The sequence below is a fragment of the Eptatretus burgeri genome, chromosome 4 (genome assembly GCF_056783735.1).
Source record: "Eptatretus burgeri isolate ZD-2024b chromosome 4, Ebu_testis_v1, whole genome shotgun sequence".
NCBI classification, from domain to species: domain Eukaryota; kingdom Metazoa; phylum Chordata; class Myxini; order Myxiniformes; family Myxinidae; genus Eptatretus; species Eptatretus burgeri.
Window position 1 is genome coordinate 80753621 of NC_140964.1, and position 12375 is coordinate 80765995.

The window sequence follows — 12375 nt, forward strand, 5'->3', positions numbered from 1 at the left end:
GTCAAGTTAGCAAGACAAACAAATCAACCTTGAGGGTTCAAAGAACATGATACCCCGTGCAGTTGTGTTCAAGTATATACATCAATTTTAAAGATAGTTTTAAAAAATCCGGAAGTTTAGTGCTACTGAAGTAGTCTTATACATCACACTAATACACGAATAAAACGTTAGAGTCGCAATTTAGGAGACGGAGGCTTTCATGATCACCATAAAACGCAGCATGAATCTGATTCATACATAGCCATATCAGCGGCCTCTTAATCACCTCAATCCTTTACCCTCTCACATACCACACTCTCATGCTATATGTTGATATATATATATATATATATATATAAATATCATGGCTCTTGGAAGTGTTATGAAGGCAATTCGTGTTCTAGTGTTAAAGTAACTAATTCAATTTCAATAAAGGTTTAAAGGTGTATAAATAAATAGATTCCAGGTTTTACCGCCGTTTTACCCAGTGTCTCCATCACCCTATCAAACACATGACATTAGTTATTCATGCATGTTGGTTGTGAACATTTATAACATCCTTAAAAAGTTTCCCATTTGGAATGATTTTCGATTTTGTTTGATTTCCAGGCAGACAAACAATAAAAAATATCACCTCACTCCTCTCTGCACATGTTCGATCAGGACAAATGCAAAGCCAAAATACGATGAAAAGACAAACCTGTCTTTCTATTCAAGTTCTGATTTATGTTCAAAATATAAAAGATTTATGTTCAAAATATAAACATTCAAGCCAAACATTCAATTGAGTAAGTTGTTACTCGATCATAAACTGATCAGATGGACATGAACCAATTGCTTTACCCTGCTTTTCGCATCGCATGCACGGGGCAACTAGAAATGGAACTCAGAACCATCTTGTTCCCAAGTTTAGTGAGTGATGAAAAGTCCTGTTTGGCTAAGGGATTAGTCTTTAATAAAATTCCACTGGATATGAACCATCCACATTTCTCTGATAACCACAAAAAAAATTTCATGGTGACCCCCAGACTGCGAAAAATTAATAAAACACCACCAGATAATGAGGGGAAATTACAGGTGTCATGTGATGTGACTGAGTTACCTTAATGATGACCCTCTGGTCGGTCTGGTCCTCCAAAAGGCTATCGGTTGGGAAAGTTTCAAGCTGGCTCCGAATGGCAGCCGCGATGGACGGCACGAAGCTTAGTGGATTGAGATCCAGGTCATCGCAGAGGATCTCGGCAAACATCTCGGGAGTTATCAGTTTCTCTGCAGGTGGATAAAACGACTCACAATTTAGCCAAACACTGGCAGTTCTACACAAATGATTTTGAACTGAAAGAACATTTGGCTTTGACTGCATCAACTGAAGAATAAATAAATAAATAATTGCAGGGAATACGTTCCTGGAAAATGCCGCAAATAGCGAATCCGTCAATAGTGGGGCATTGTTTCAATGGGAAAAGGGGGGATAGCTTCCCAGTGGCTTGTGATTCATGAAGAAAAGTAAAAAAAATCCCATGAAAAAAAACTGCAAAAACGCGAAGCACAGGGCCACGAATGTCGAAGCAGGTCCATTTAATAAACTGCGAATACGAGGGGTCCGCGAATAGTGAATCTGCAAATAGCGGGGTCCGACAGTACAGGTAAAACAATTAAAAGGGGATTGCAAGAAAATGAAAACATTTTAATTGACAGGTCATCTCATATAAAAAGCTCGTTCTCACCACTAACTGACTGATATTAATGGTAGGTACCTTCCGGGTGACGCAGAAAGGTGAAATTTTGCGTGCCACACATCGAAGCTGATATACCGGGGATAAAAAAAGAAATAAAATAAAAATCACAGAACCGTCGGAAAGCGTCCATAAATGAAAAAAATTAATACAGGTGAGCAACCAGAGACATTGTTGAAGCAAGGTTCGTTATTGCTTACAATGTGCAAGCATACCCGGTGAATATTAAATAATCCACAAACAGCAATGAGTGATACTGTCGACATCAAAACAAGTCATTTGAGTTGATTGAGGAGAAAAAAATAATTATACAAGTTCAAAGGCTCATAGGGGAGCTCCAACACAAATCTCACACATACTTGAGACAACGGACTTGAAAAGATAAATACAGCCACTGAATTGCGGGGAAAGGACACAGCTTCCCAGGGCACTCTGGGCAATGCCATCTTGATAACATCATGTCTGTCTCCCTCTCCCTCTCCCTCTCCCCACCCTCCCCCCCCAACCTATGGAGTTTATCCATACTCTCTCTCTTCTTTGATCTGAGGAGGAAAAGCACATAGTTACCTTCCTGGGTCAGATTGCAGCGATGTGTTGCGGTGGTGATAAGGTGTCATGCACCAGACAGCGATCTCCCGGGTTAACCTGAGGCGGTCCCTTCAGGTGTGCATGGAATGTCCCATCCCTAAGAGATGGGGATGGGCTAGGCATCTGCCTGGGGAATGTCAGACGGAGGATCCTGAAGTACCGGCATACTGCAAGAGCATCCGTCTCTGCTATCACCTGAGCTGCAGCGTTTCAACATGAGTGTTGGAGCACTCTCTGAGTTTCGGAGACGGGATAGTGGCGAGATCATGGCGGGTGGTTACACCTACTACTGGTCTGGTCACTCTGATGGTTACCATGCCCAAGGAATTGCTGTAGCTGTGTCCAATAAGCTGACTCCCATGATAATTGAGGTAACACCGGTCAATGAGCGTGTCAGAATGAGGATTCATTACTCCTTGGGTGTCATTTTCCTGGTCTCTGTATATGCTTCGAATGAGGTGAGCAATCTCATTGTGAAGGAGGCATTCTATGGCGTGCTTGAGTCTGTGGTTGGTCGGTGCCCCAGTCGGTACTCTTCTAATCACAGGGGAATTTCAATGCATCGAACTGGCACTGACAGGGATGGTATGAGATGTATTGGTCTCCATTGGTCTGGGACTGGGAACCAGAATAGAACTAAGTTCCTTGACTTTGCAAGAAGTCGGGGACTCAATGGTGGCGGTCCATGGTTTCAGTGCCGACAGGCTCATCGCTGGACTTGGTATTCCAAAGCTGGTGGTGTGGCAAAGGAGATTGAGCATGTGCTCGTTGTTGGTCGCTGGAGGATGATCCAGAACAGCAGGGTCTACCAGAGTGCTCAGTTCCTCAATACCGACCACAGACTTGTTGTAGCAACTCTGAAGTTGCAGCTTAAATCCAGGAGAATGGTACCATCCCAGCCTAGGCTGGATGTTGGCAAGCTCAAGGATGAGAGGGGAGCTGAGGAGTTTGTGAACAGGCTGAGTATGGATTTGGGGAGGGAGGGTAAGGGTGTTTTGGGGAATGCTGAAGAGTTGTGGAGTACCTTCAAGACTTCCATCCTTGATGTTGACGGTGGATATCTTGGAACCCACTGTCAGGCAAAGAATAACTTTGTCGCCCAAGAGACACTGGATACCATTGACCAGTCACAGCACCAGGCTTAATGGAAAAACCAAGCTGTTTAGGGAGCTGAGACACAAAACTGTACGTGCACTGAGGGCGGACAAGAAGGCCTATGTGTGAGGAATCTGTGAGGGGGTAAAGCATCATCTGTGGTCAAGTGATTCTCGTGCTACTTACAGAGGAATTTGTGTATTTCATTCTTCTAAAGGCCCAGTCACACCTTGACGTTTTAGCCAGCTTTTGCCGATTTTTGGAAAATTTGTCTAAAACGCTGGTACACGTCGAATACGTTATGGGTAAGTTTTGATAACATTGAGAGCACGCTGAAAAACACTGCCATACGTCGTTGTACGCTGGCTTTAAACGTTGTACTTTTCGGTTGTCCTCAAATTTTCCATGCTTGAAATTTTAAGACTTATGCCAGCGTATGACTCACACGTTCCGCATAACGCTGGCCAGAAGTTGTAGGCACGTCACGCGATCGTTGACATACGTCGACACACGTTACTTGTAAGTTACTCATAAGTCGAAACACGTCGAGTTAATGTTTAGCGTACCCGAAACTTATTTCTAACCTATGAGTTACTTGTTGTACTCACGTTACGCGATCGGTGACACACATCGACACACGTTACTTGTAAGGTGCTCATAAGTCGAAACACATCAAGGTAATGGTTAGCGTCAGTGTTCCAGACTCCCTGGTTTTTTTTTTTGTTGTTTTTTTTTCTTCCTTCCTTCGGTATGATGGTGATTTTGACACTTCGATTTCTAGTGCGGTTATAATATAATATAATTAATAGGCTTCCACTCAACAATTTAAATCATAACCGCACTGTACACTGAACACCATCATACCGAAGAAAAAAAAAAAACCGGGAGTCTGGAACACTGACGCTAACCATTACCTTGACGTGTTTCGACTTATGAGCACCTTACAAGTAACGTGTGTCGATGTGTGTCAACGATCGCATATCGTGAGTACAACTTATTCCCATCGCATGCGGAGCGTGTGTCATACGGCAAGAACGTCGTAAAATTTTCAACATGTTCAAAATTACAAGACGTACTCCATTTAATACGACGTATGATAGCGTACTTTAGCGTTCTCTTCACGCATACCAAACTTACCCATACCGTATTCGACGTGCGCCAGAGTTTTAGACGCATTTTTCAGAGGTCGGCATACGCTGGCAAGATCGCCAAGGTGTGACTGCGATGTTGACACTTCCATTTCTGCGGCGGTTATGATTTGAATCGTTGTGCGGCAGCCTTTTAATAGGCTACGCCACGAGTTCGTCGGCAATACGTGCAGCGCGCTATGCATAAGTTAGACGATCGTTGGGCATAGGTTGTGAAGGTCGATAACAGGTTCAGCATTCGTCGGTATAAGTTATCTATAACACAACGAAACGTTCTGTGTCCGTTACTAATACGTTATGCATAAGACCAAGTCGTTATGAATACGTCCGAATCTTTAAAAAAAAAAAACATCAAAAGTTCAACGTAAGGCAGCGTTTTCCATACATTTTAATACGTTGCCATCGCTGGCTAAAACGTCAAGGTGTGACTGGGCCTTAAGCCCGTCACTCGGTGGACTGCAGTGAGAACAGACGATGGTGATCTCTTGACAGGGGAGTCTGAAGTGAAGGTCCATTTGGCCTGTTACTTTGAGCAGCTGTACTCGGCCGATCAACCAGCTATTGAGTTGAATGTCAGGGGTATTTCTATCTCTATTGCTGACCCTCCAACGATTTGTGAACTGCCTGCGTTTGTGGAAACACAGGCTGCGCTGAACCAGTTCAAATGGGGTAAAGCTCCAGGGATCTGTGGCATCCATGATGAACTTCTCAAGGCTGGTGGAAATGCTGTCCTTGTGTGCATGCAGTTCTGTGCTCCATCTGGAGCACAGGCATCACCCCCAACTGACTGGAAGAGGAGCCTTGTTGTCCCTCTTTGGAAAGAGAAGGGTGATCACCAGGACTGCATCAACTACCGAGGGGCAACGCTGCTCTCAATGCCAGGCAAGGTCTTTTCTCGGATAATTCTTGATAGGGTTCACCACCATCTGCTTGAGCACTAGCGCCCAGAGCAGTCAAGCGTTAGCACAAAGAGGTCAACGATTGACCGTATCCTTGCTCTTCGGATCCTCACTGAAGGTAGACTAGCTTTTGGCAAGGGTTTCTCGCAGCATATGTATATCTCTGTGAAGCATTTGATTCAGTGAATCGGGATGTCCTCTGGAAGATTCTCGGTCTTCGTGGGGTGCCACCAAAACTGCTCAATCTGATTTCTGATCTATACTCTGGAACTGAGAGTGACGTGAGGTGTTGTGGTTCGATCTCTGATTTATTTCCAGTTGTTCTTTAGAGTTTGTCAGGGGTGTGTACTGGCATCCACACTTTTCAGCGCTTGTATGGATTGGATTCTGGGGAGCATGTGGGACAGATCAAGCTGCGGTGCATAATTTAGGAATGTCAACATCTCCAATCTTGATTTCGCAGATGATGCAGTCATCGTTTCAGATATGCTGGATATTCTAATGGGGGTTCTCGAGGCGCTGAATGAGGAGTCGGAACCTCTAGGATTATGGGTTTCCTGGGTCAAAACCAAGATCCAGGCTTTCAATCAAATATTGGATGCTGCTCTGTTGGCTGTACCTGTTTGTGGTGAGGATGTTGACGTCACAGAGAGATTCACTTTCCTTGGCAGTGATATTCATGTTTTCGCATGTTGTGAGCCAGAAGTCGATGGACGTCTGTGTTGGGCCTTTGGAGACATGGATTTACTGGATCGTGGGGTGTAGTGTTGGCGGTACCTTTGCAGAAGGACGAAAGTCCGAGTCCAAGTCCTTGGTCGTTCCAGTCATGCTCTATGGATGTGAGACTTGGACTCTGACCAAGGATCTGAAACAGAGACTTGACTCCTTCGGTACCAGGTCTCTTCGGAGAAACCTTGGCTCTTGCTGATCAGACTTTGTGTCCAACGAGCAGTTGTTGAGAGAGACTCAGATGAGATTTCTTCCATGTATCGTCCGTGAGCGTCAGCTGCGGTTAAACGGATATGTGACTCATTTTCCTGACGCTGATTCTGCTCACCAGATACTCTTCGCGAGTGAGCCTCATGAGTAGAGGAGGCCAATGGGATGACCATGTGCCTCGTGGTTGCAGCAGGTTGATCAGCATCTCAAGGACATGGGTATGGGCCAGGCATCTGCCTGGGGGATGGCCAGACTGGAGTACTGACGGAAAGTGGATGCAGCGACGCGCTCCTCTGGCGTCTGCTCCCATAGCTGACCTGACCTATCCTCGAAATGATATAGTCAAGCCATGAAGTACCCTTTTTAAGGTCTGGTGAATGACTCAGTTAGGGTCTGAATCGAACCACCGACGTTCCAGACTCAGAGCGGACACTCTGCAATGCCATGCAGAGAAAAGCTAGAATTTTCAAAACAGAGCTCCAATCAGAATAAACAGAACACAATGTGTGCTCTATATGTCATTCTCTTATAAACACAGCATGGAGTCATCTTTCAGCAAGATGACCTCAAAGACTACAGTGAAACAACATCTTGAAGATAAAGCAGCCATAAAACACAAAAGTATAGCTTGGCCTGCACAATGTCTGGATATGATCATGTGATGGCTGTGGGGACTTTTATAGAAACTGAAGGTTAAATTGTGATGCAATATCTTGGCTAAATTGTGGGGAGTAATACATTTGTTGGTTGTCAGGATGGCCTCGAGGAATGCACACAAACTCTGAGCTGTCGAGCCTGAGTTTGGATCTTGAGCTAGCTACAAACTGTCATCCTGGTGTTTAACATGCAGAACGAGGCATCAATGTATGCTCCCATTCCTTGAATGGACATCGAAACTGAATGTCACATCTACCAGCATTAGTTGGTGGACTTTAAAGATCACTCGGTGTCCTTTACAAACAGTGGGCGGGTTTTCACCGGTATCCTGAACAAATTACACATTCCTGCCTGGACTGCGGCTACCAAGTGGTGTGGCCTTCTTGGAGGTTCCATCACTTGCTATCTCAAGAGTGTGGTTGCTGTCTGAGCAGCAGCTTGTGCGCTATAAACAAAATGACCAGAGGGTTCCCATATTTAATGTAAACAGCCTTCAACAGATACAAAGGGCAAAACACACACAAGCATGCACGCAAACTCTGAATTAGCTATAAATTTTTATTTTGTGATCATTTATTACAACAATACTTTCAACAACTACACGCAATAATTAGTCACTCATCGCTTATATTTACTTATTCGTATACCATATGACCTATGGCATCATAATTATCATAAAAACATTCTAAACGAGTAATCAGTCACCCCTCTGGTGAAAATTCCATGTCAATTGGAAAAGCGTTTGCAGAGAACACAAAGAAAATTAGCAGACGTACATATGGATGAACAACACAAAAACATATCGCCTTCATCAGCAGAGGTATAAAAATGTGACTCGACAAAGACAAACAAAGCGACAAACATCGAAACCCCAAACCAAGTGCTTTCACAACCGAGTTTTGTCAAAGGAAGGAAATAAATAAATAAACAGTTTTCCAGCAGGAAAAGCAACAAAGATTGAAGGACTCAAGATTGACTGGGCCTGCACGGCACACTCACTGCTGAGTTTGCTACATACCGTTCATGTTCCACGTGAAAGTGTCTCTCAGTTTCTGCCCATCGATCTCCATGTCGAGTCGAATAGGAACCAGAACTTCAGGCTGCACGGCGTTCTCGTGGATAACAGCAGGGTCATGGTCATCAAAACTGCCAGAGAAGACAATGATATGGTGCCAGAAACAATCCCATCTCAGAGACATTGCCAGTCGAGTCAAAACAAAGAACGTTTGCAATTTTGTTTAACCATCAAAATTAAAAATATAACTTTGTCAATTCTGCCAGTTCAAATGCAATCCAACTTTTTCAGGATATTATTAAAATTGAAGTTGATAAAGATACTAATGATATTGATAATATGCATAACAGAGGTATTGATGTGGTTAATGATACCACAGGGGGAAGGTCCTCTTCTTATCGCGGCCCATTCGATTGCGGTTTATGGGCGTTGAGCACGGCACGGCATCCAGATGGTGAGAGCTGTTGGGCATGGCTGGCACCCATTGGTTTGGTCTTTTTGCTTTCTGCTCCCTAAGCAAGAAACAGTTTAAGGGTTAAAGAGCATTTATTCGTATAATGTTGATGAGTACTAACAAAAAAAAAAAGAAAAACATTTTGAACAAGAAACATTCAACTTGCACTCTCAACGTTTTCACCAATCTCAGATACTTGTAAAAATTATAAATTACAATCTAATGTTTGCAGAATTTGTCAATTATACGAGTATAGGTTAGGCAAGTTCATCATAAAATTTAGGAAAATATAAACCAATTAATTTCCTTCTTGCGTATCGTGCTTTTCATTCAAAGAAAATCGCAAAGCACTTTAAAAAGGACAAGTCTGGAGATGGCAATGGTTCACGAGCACTGTACACGGTTCGCCTTTTTATCTTGCCAAAACAAAGTTTTGCAAGATATGTTAGTCAGCTTGTATGTTTTTTTTTTTTTGTTTGTTTGTAATCACGTATAAAAAATTCTGCAGAGCACAGTTATCATTGGAAATTTTTGTAACTTCGCATATCAGAGGCCCATAGAGGTCCCTTTCAGCGCATAAAATTTTGAAGGCAAAGGGCAAAGGTCAAGGTCACTTTGTCGCAATTAAGGGGAGTCGACGAAACCCTTATTTTTTGAGTAATTTTGATCGGATCGTCTTCAAACTTCATGGGAATATAGTTCATGGTCTGGCGCTCAGCTGATTAATTTTTGGTGGCGATTGGCCTTGACCTTCATGGTTAGCGCCTCAGGTCAAACATATTTGACCCCAAGGTCAAATTTTCAAGTTTTAGGAACCATATCGTGTAGTACCTCAAATTGAATACCTCGATGAGTGCTTTCTCGATATGTCAAGCTTGAGACATTATGACGTCATTTGGTGACGTTATGAGGCAAAAGCATATTTTTCATGGTTACTCTGTAGAACGATTCTCATCGGAATCTCTCGTAGGCAGATATTCCTCAAGGAGTCGCTCCTGGTGGATAGCAGCTCTGTTCACCTCAGTGTAACCTTAAAGAAGCCACACGTGGTCACCTTTTGGCAAGATACGGGTCACCCTGCAGGTGACATTGGTTTATTTTATTTTTTGACCTTCAAGGGGATGCCACGGGCAAACTGGCAGGAATCGGGAAAAACATAAATGATGAAAGTTGTAGTGCTCGAAGAGCACTACTTGCATACCAACTTTCATTCGAAACAGTTGAAAACCCTAGGAGCTCAATGCCCAATTTATTGATTTTTTTGAAATTTTCAAAGTTCGTGACCTTGTGGCCTTGACCTTGGGACGAAAATGAAAAATCGAGCTCTGTGCGGCTATGCACATGTCATTGGGCTAACCAAATACCGAAAACCCCTGCCAGATTCGACAAACCCCCTCGGAGAAGATGGAACTTGAAATCGGCTACCCCCTAAAAACAAGTTTTTTTGGCGTGGCTCCGCCCATAATGGGCGCAGCACGCCCATTCTCAGGAAAACACAACTAGATCATGATATAAACCTCCCACCCAAATTTTATCAGGATCAGATCAAAACCCACGGAGCTATGCTCGGGACAGACCGACAGACAGACACACACACACCCATAACGAATATAGTGGTCACTTACTGACTCGTGAACCAAAAAGAGATTTACAATCTGTGGCTGATGAGGCAGTATTGATTTTAAAAGGGAGAGGGTTCCAAAGTCCCAGAGAATAACCGAACAAATTTGATCGGCGGGGCCAACCAGGAATTCCAGGTGCTGGACTTGGCCTTCCAGGGATGTAAGGCATAACAAGGTGAGATATTTAGACATGATCCAAAAATTATGTATTGCTATAAAGGTTATTAACTGGATATTAAAATATATATGTGTTGATGTGATGAAAGTTGGTGGTCTTGAGAATTGGAATCATGTGATCGAATTTCCAAGCTTGGTTGTTGTATTCTGCACAACTTGTAAGGGCCTGAGCGAAGAAGCGGGCAAGCCATCCATCAGGGAATTGCAAAAGTCTAAAAGGGATGTTATGAGAACGTGAACCAAGGTTCCAGTAGATCTTTTGATTCAAGTATGAGCAGATTTGGGCAACATTTTAGCAATGTGTGGCTTAAAGGAAAGGGTTCGGTCCATTGTGACATCCAACTTCGAGCCCAAAATACAAGGCGATTTTGGTTTTTTTTATTTGAGAACCCTAAAGCATTTCCATACACTATAAACTATATCTGTTAGGAATCCATATTTTGCGCAAGTGTAGCCTAATGTTCCAGAAAGATGGAACACAGTCCGAATTATCAGGTATCACATAACCCAGCAGTGACGTTTAATGGTTTTTCCCTCAGTCACACCATGGCGCTCACTGTGGAGGAATGCGTGTTCCTTGTTGAACATTTCATCAAGAAAGAATGTATCCTTTCAGGAATGTCAAATTGCATTTAAAAGTTGCTTTGGTGGTCGTACGAAACCTTCAAAATCAGAATCTGAAGTTTACTGCTTCTAAGAAACAGTAAACTCAGAATGTTACATCAACATAATCCATGTGTTACTTGGGCATCTTCCAGAAGACGAAATCAACCAAGGATGGTGCCACAAGTCAGACTTTGCAATACAGCATGAACGAACTTCGGCTACTCTTCGGTGACCGTGTGGTGTCGAAGTCATTATGGCCACCTCAATCCCCAGATCTTACGTCGCCAGATTTAGTTTTGTGGGGATATTTGAAGGGTATGGTGTACACTACAAATCCACACAATCTTGCTGAATTAAAAGCTCAATAAACAATGACAATCAGCAATATTCCCCCAAGAAATTCTTCACTCTGTGTCGGAGAGCATGCTGCAAAGAATGAATTTGTGCCTGCAACATGGTGGTGGACACTTTCAGCACTTAACTTAAGGTAATCAATTGTGTGGATCATGTCACGTCTTTCGGTAACATTAGGCTACATTTACGCAAAACATTAAGTTCCGAACTGATATAGTTTTTAGTGAATGGGAATTATTTAGGGTTCTCAAATAAAAAATAAAAATAAAAACCAATGTCACCCGCAGGGTGACCCGTATCTTGCCAAAAGGTGACCACGTGTGGCTTCTTTAAGGTTACACTGAGGTGAACAGAGCTGCTATCCACCAGGAGCGACTCCTTGAGGAATATCTGCCTACGAGAGATTCCGATGAGAATCGTTCTACAGAGTAACCATGAAAAATATGCTTTTGCCTCATAATGTCACCAAATGACGTCATAATGTCTCAAGCTTGACATATCTAGAAAGCACTCATCGAGGTGTTCAATTTGAGGTACTACACGATATGGTTCCTAAAACTTGAAAATTTGACCTTGGGGTCAAATATGTTTGACCTTCGGTGCTAACCATGAAGGTCAAGGCCAATCGCCACCAAAATTAATCAGCTGAGCGCCAGACCATGAACTATATTCCCATGAAGTTTGAAGACGATCCGATCAAAATTACTCAAAAAAAATAAGGGTTTCGTCGACCCCCTGATTTGCGACAAAGTGACCTTGACCTTTGACCTTGACCTTCAAAATTTTATGCGCTGAAAGGGACCTCTATAGGCCTCTGATATGCGAAGTTACAAAAATTTCCAATGATAACTGTGCTCTGCAGAATTTTTTATACGTGATTACAGACAAACAAACAAACAAACAAACAAACAAAAACATACAAGCTGACTAACATATCTTGCAAAAACTTCGTTTTGGCAAGATAAAAATAAAAATTACCCTGTAGCAGTAAACAGGTGATGGATCGCCAAGTTTCACGATCTGAGATCGAAGCTTGTCAAGGACTAATAAAGAGCCAAGGATTAGCATGTTAATCTTGGAAACACTGAGTTGAAGTGAAACCTATC

At 42.9% G+C, this 12375-nt stretch overlaps 1 protein-coding gene across 1 annotated transcript in view; it reads right to left on the reverse strand.

Annotated features, from left to right (window-relative positions):
• The window catches only part of SMARCB1 (SWI/SNF related BAF chromatin remodeling complex subunit B1), a 46530-nt gene that overhangs the window by 13883 nt on the left and 20272 nt on the right, over positions 1 to 12375 (reverse strand). The window contains exons 4-6 of the mRNA XM_085878943.1: positions 8431 to 8568; positions 8060 to 8187; positions 1082 to 1248 (exon numbers count right to left, since the gene is read on the reverse strand). Coding sequence (XP_085735069.1) covers positions 1082 to 1248; positions 8060 to 8187; positions 8431 to 8568 — 433 coding nt within the window. The remainder of the gene's footprint in view (positions 1 to 1081; positions 1249 to 8059; positions 8188 to 8430; positions 8569 to 12375) is intronic.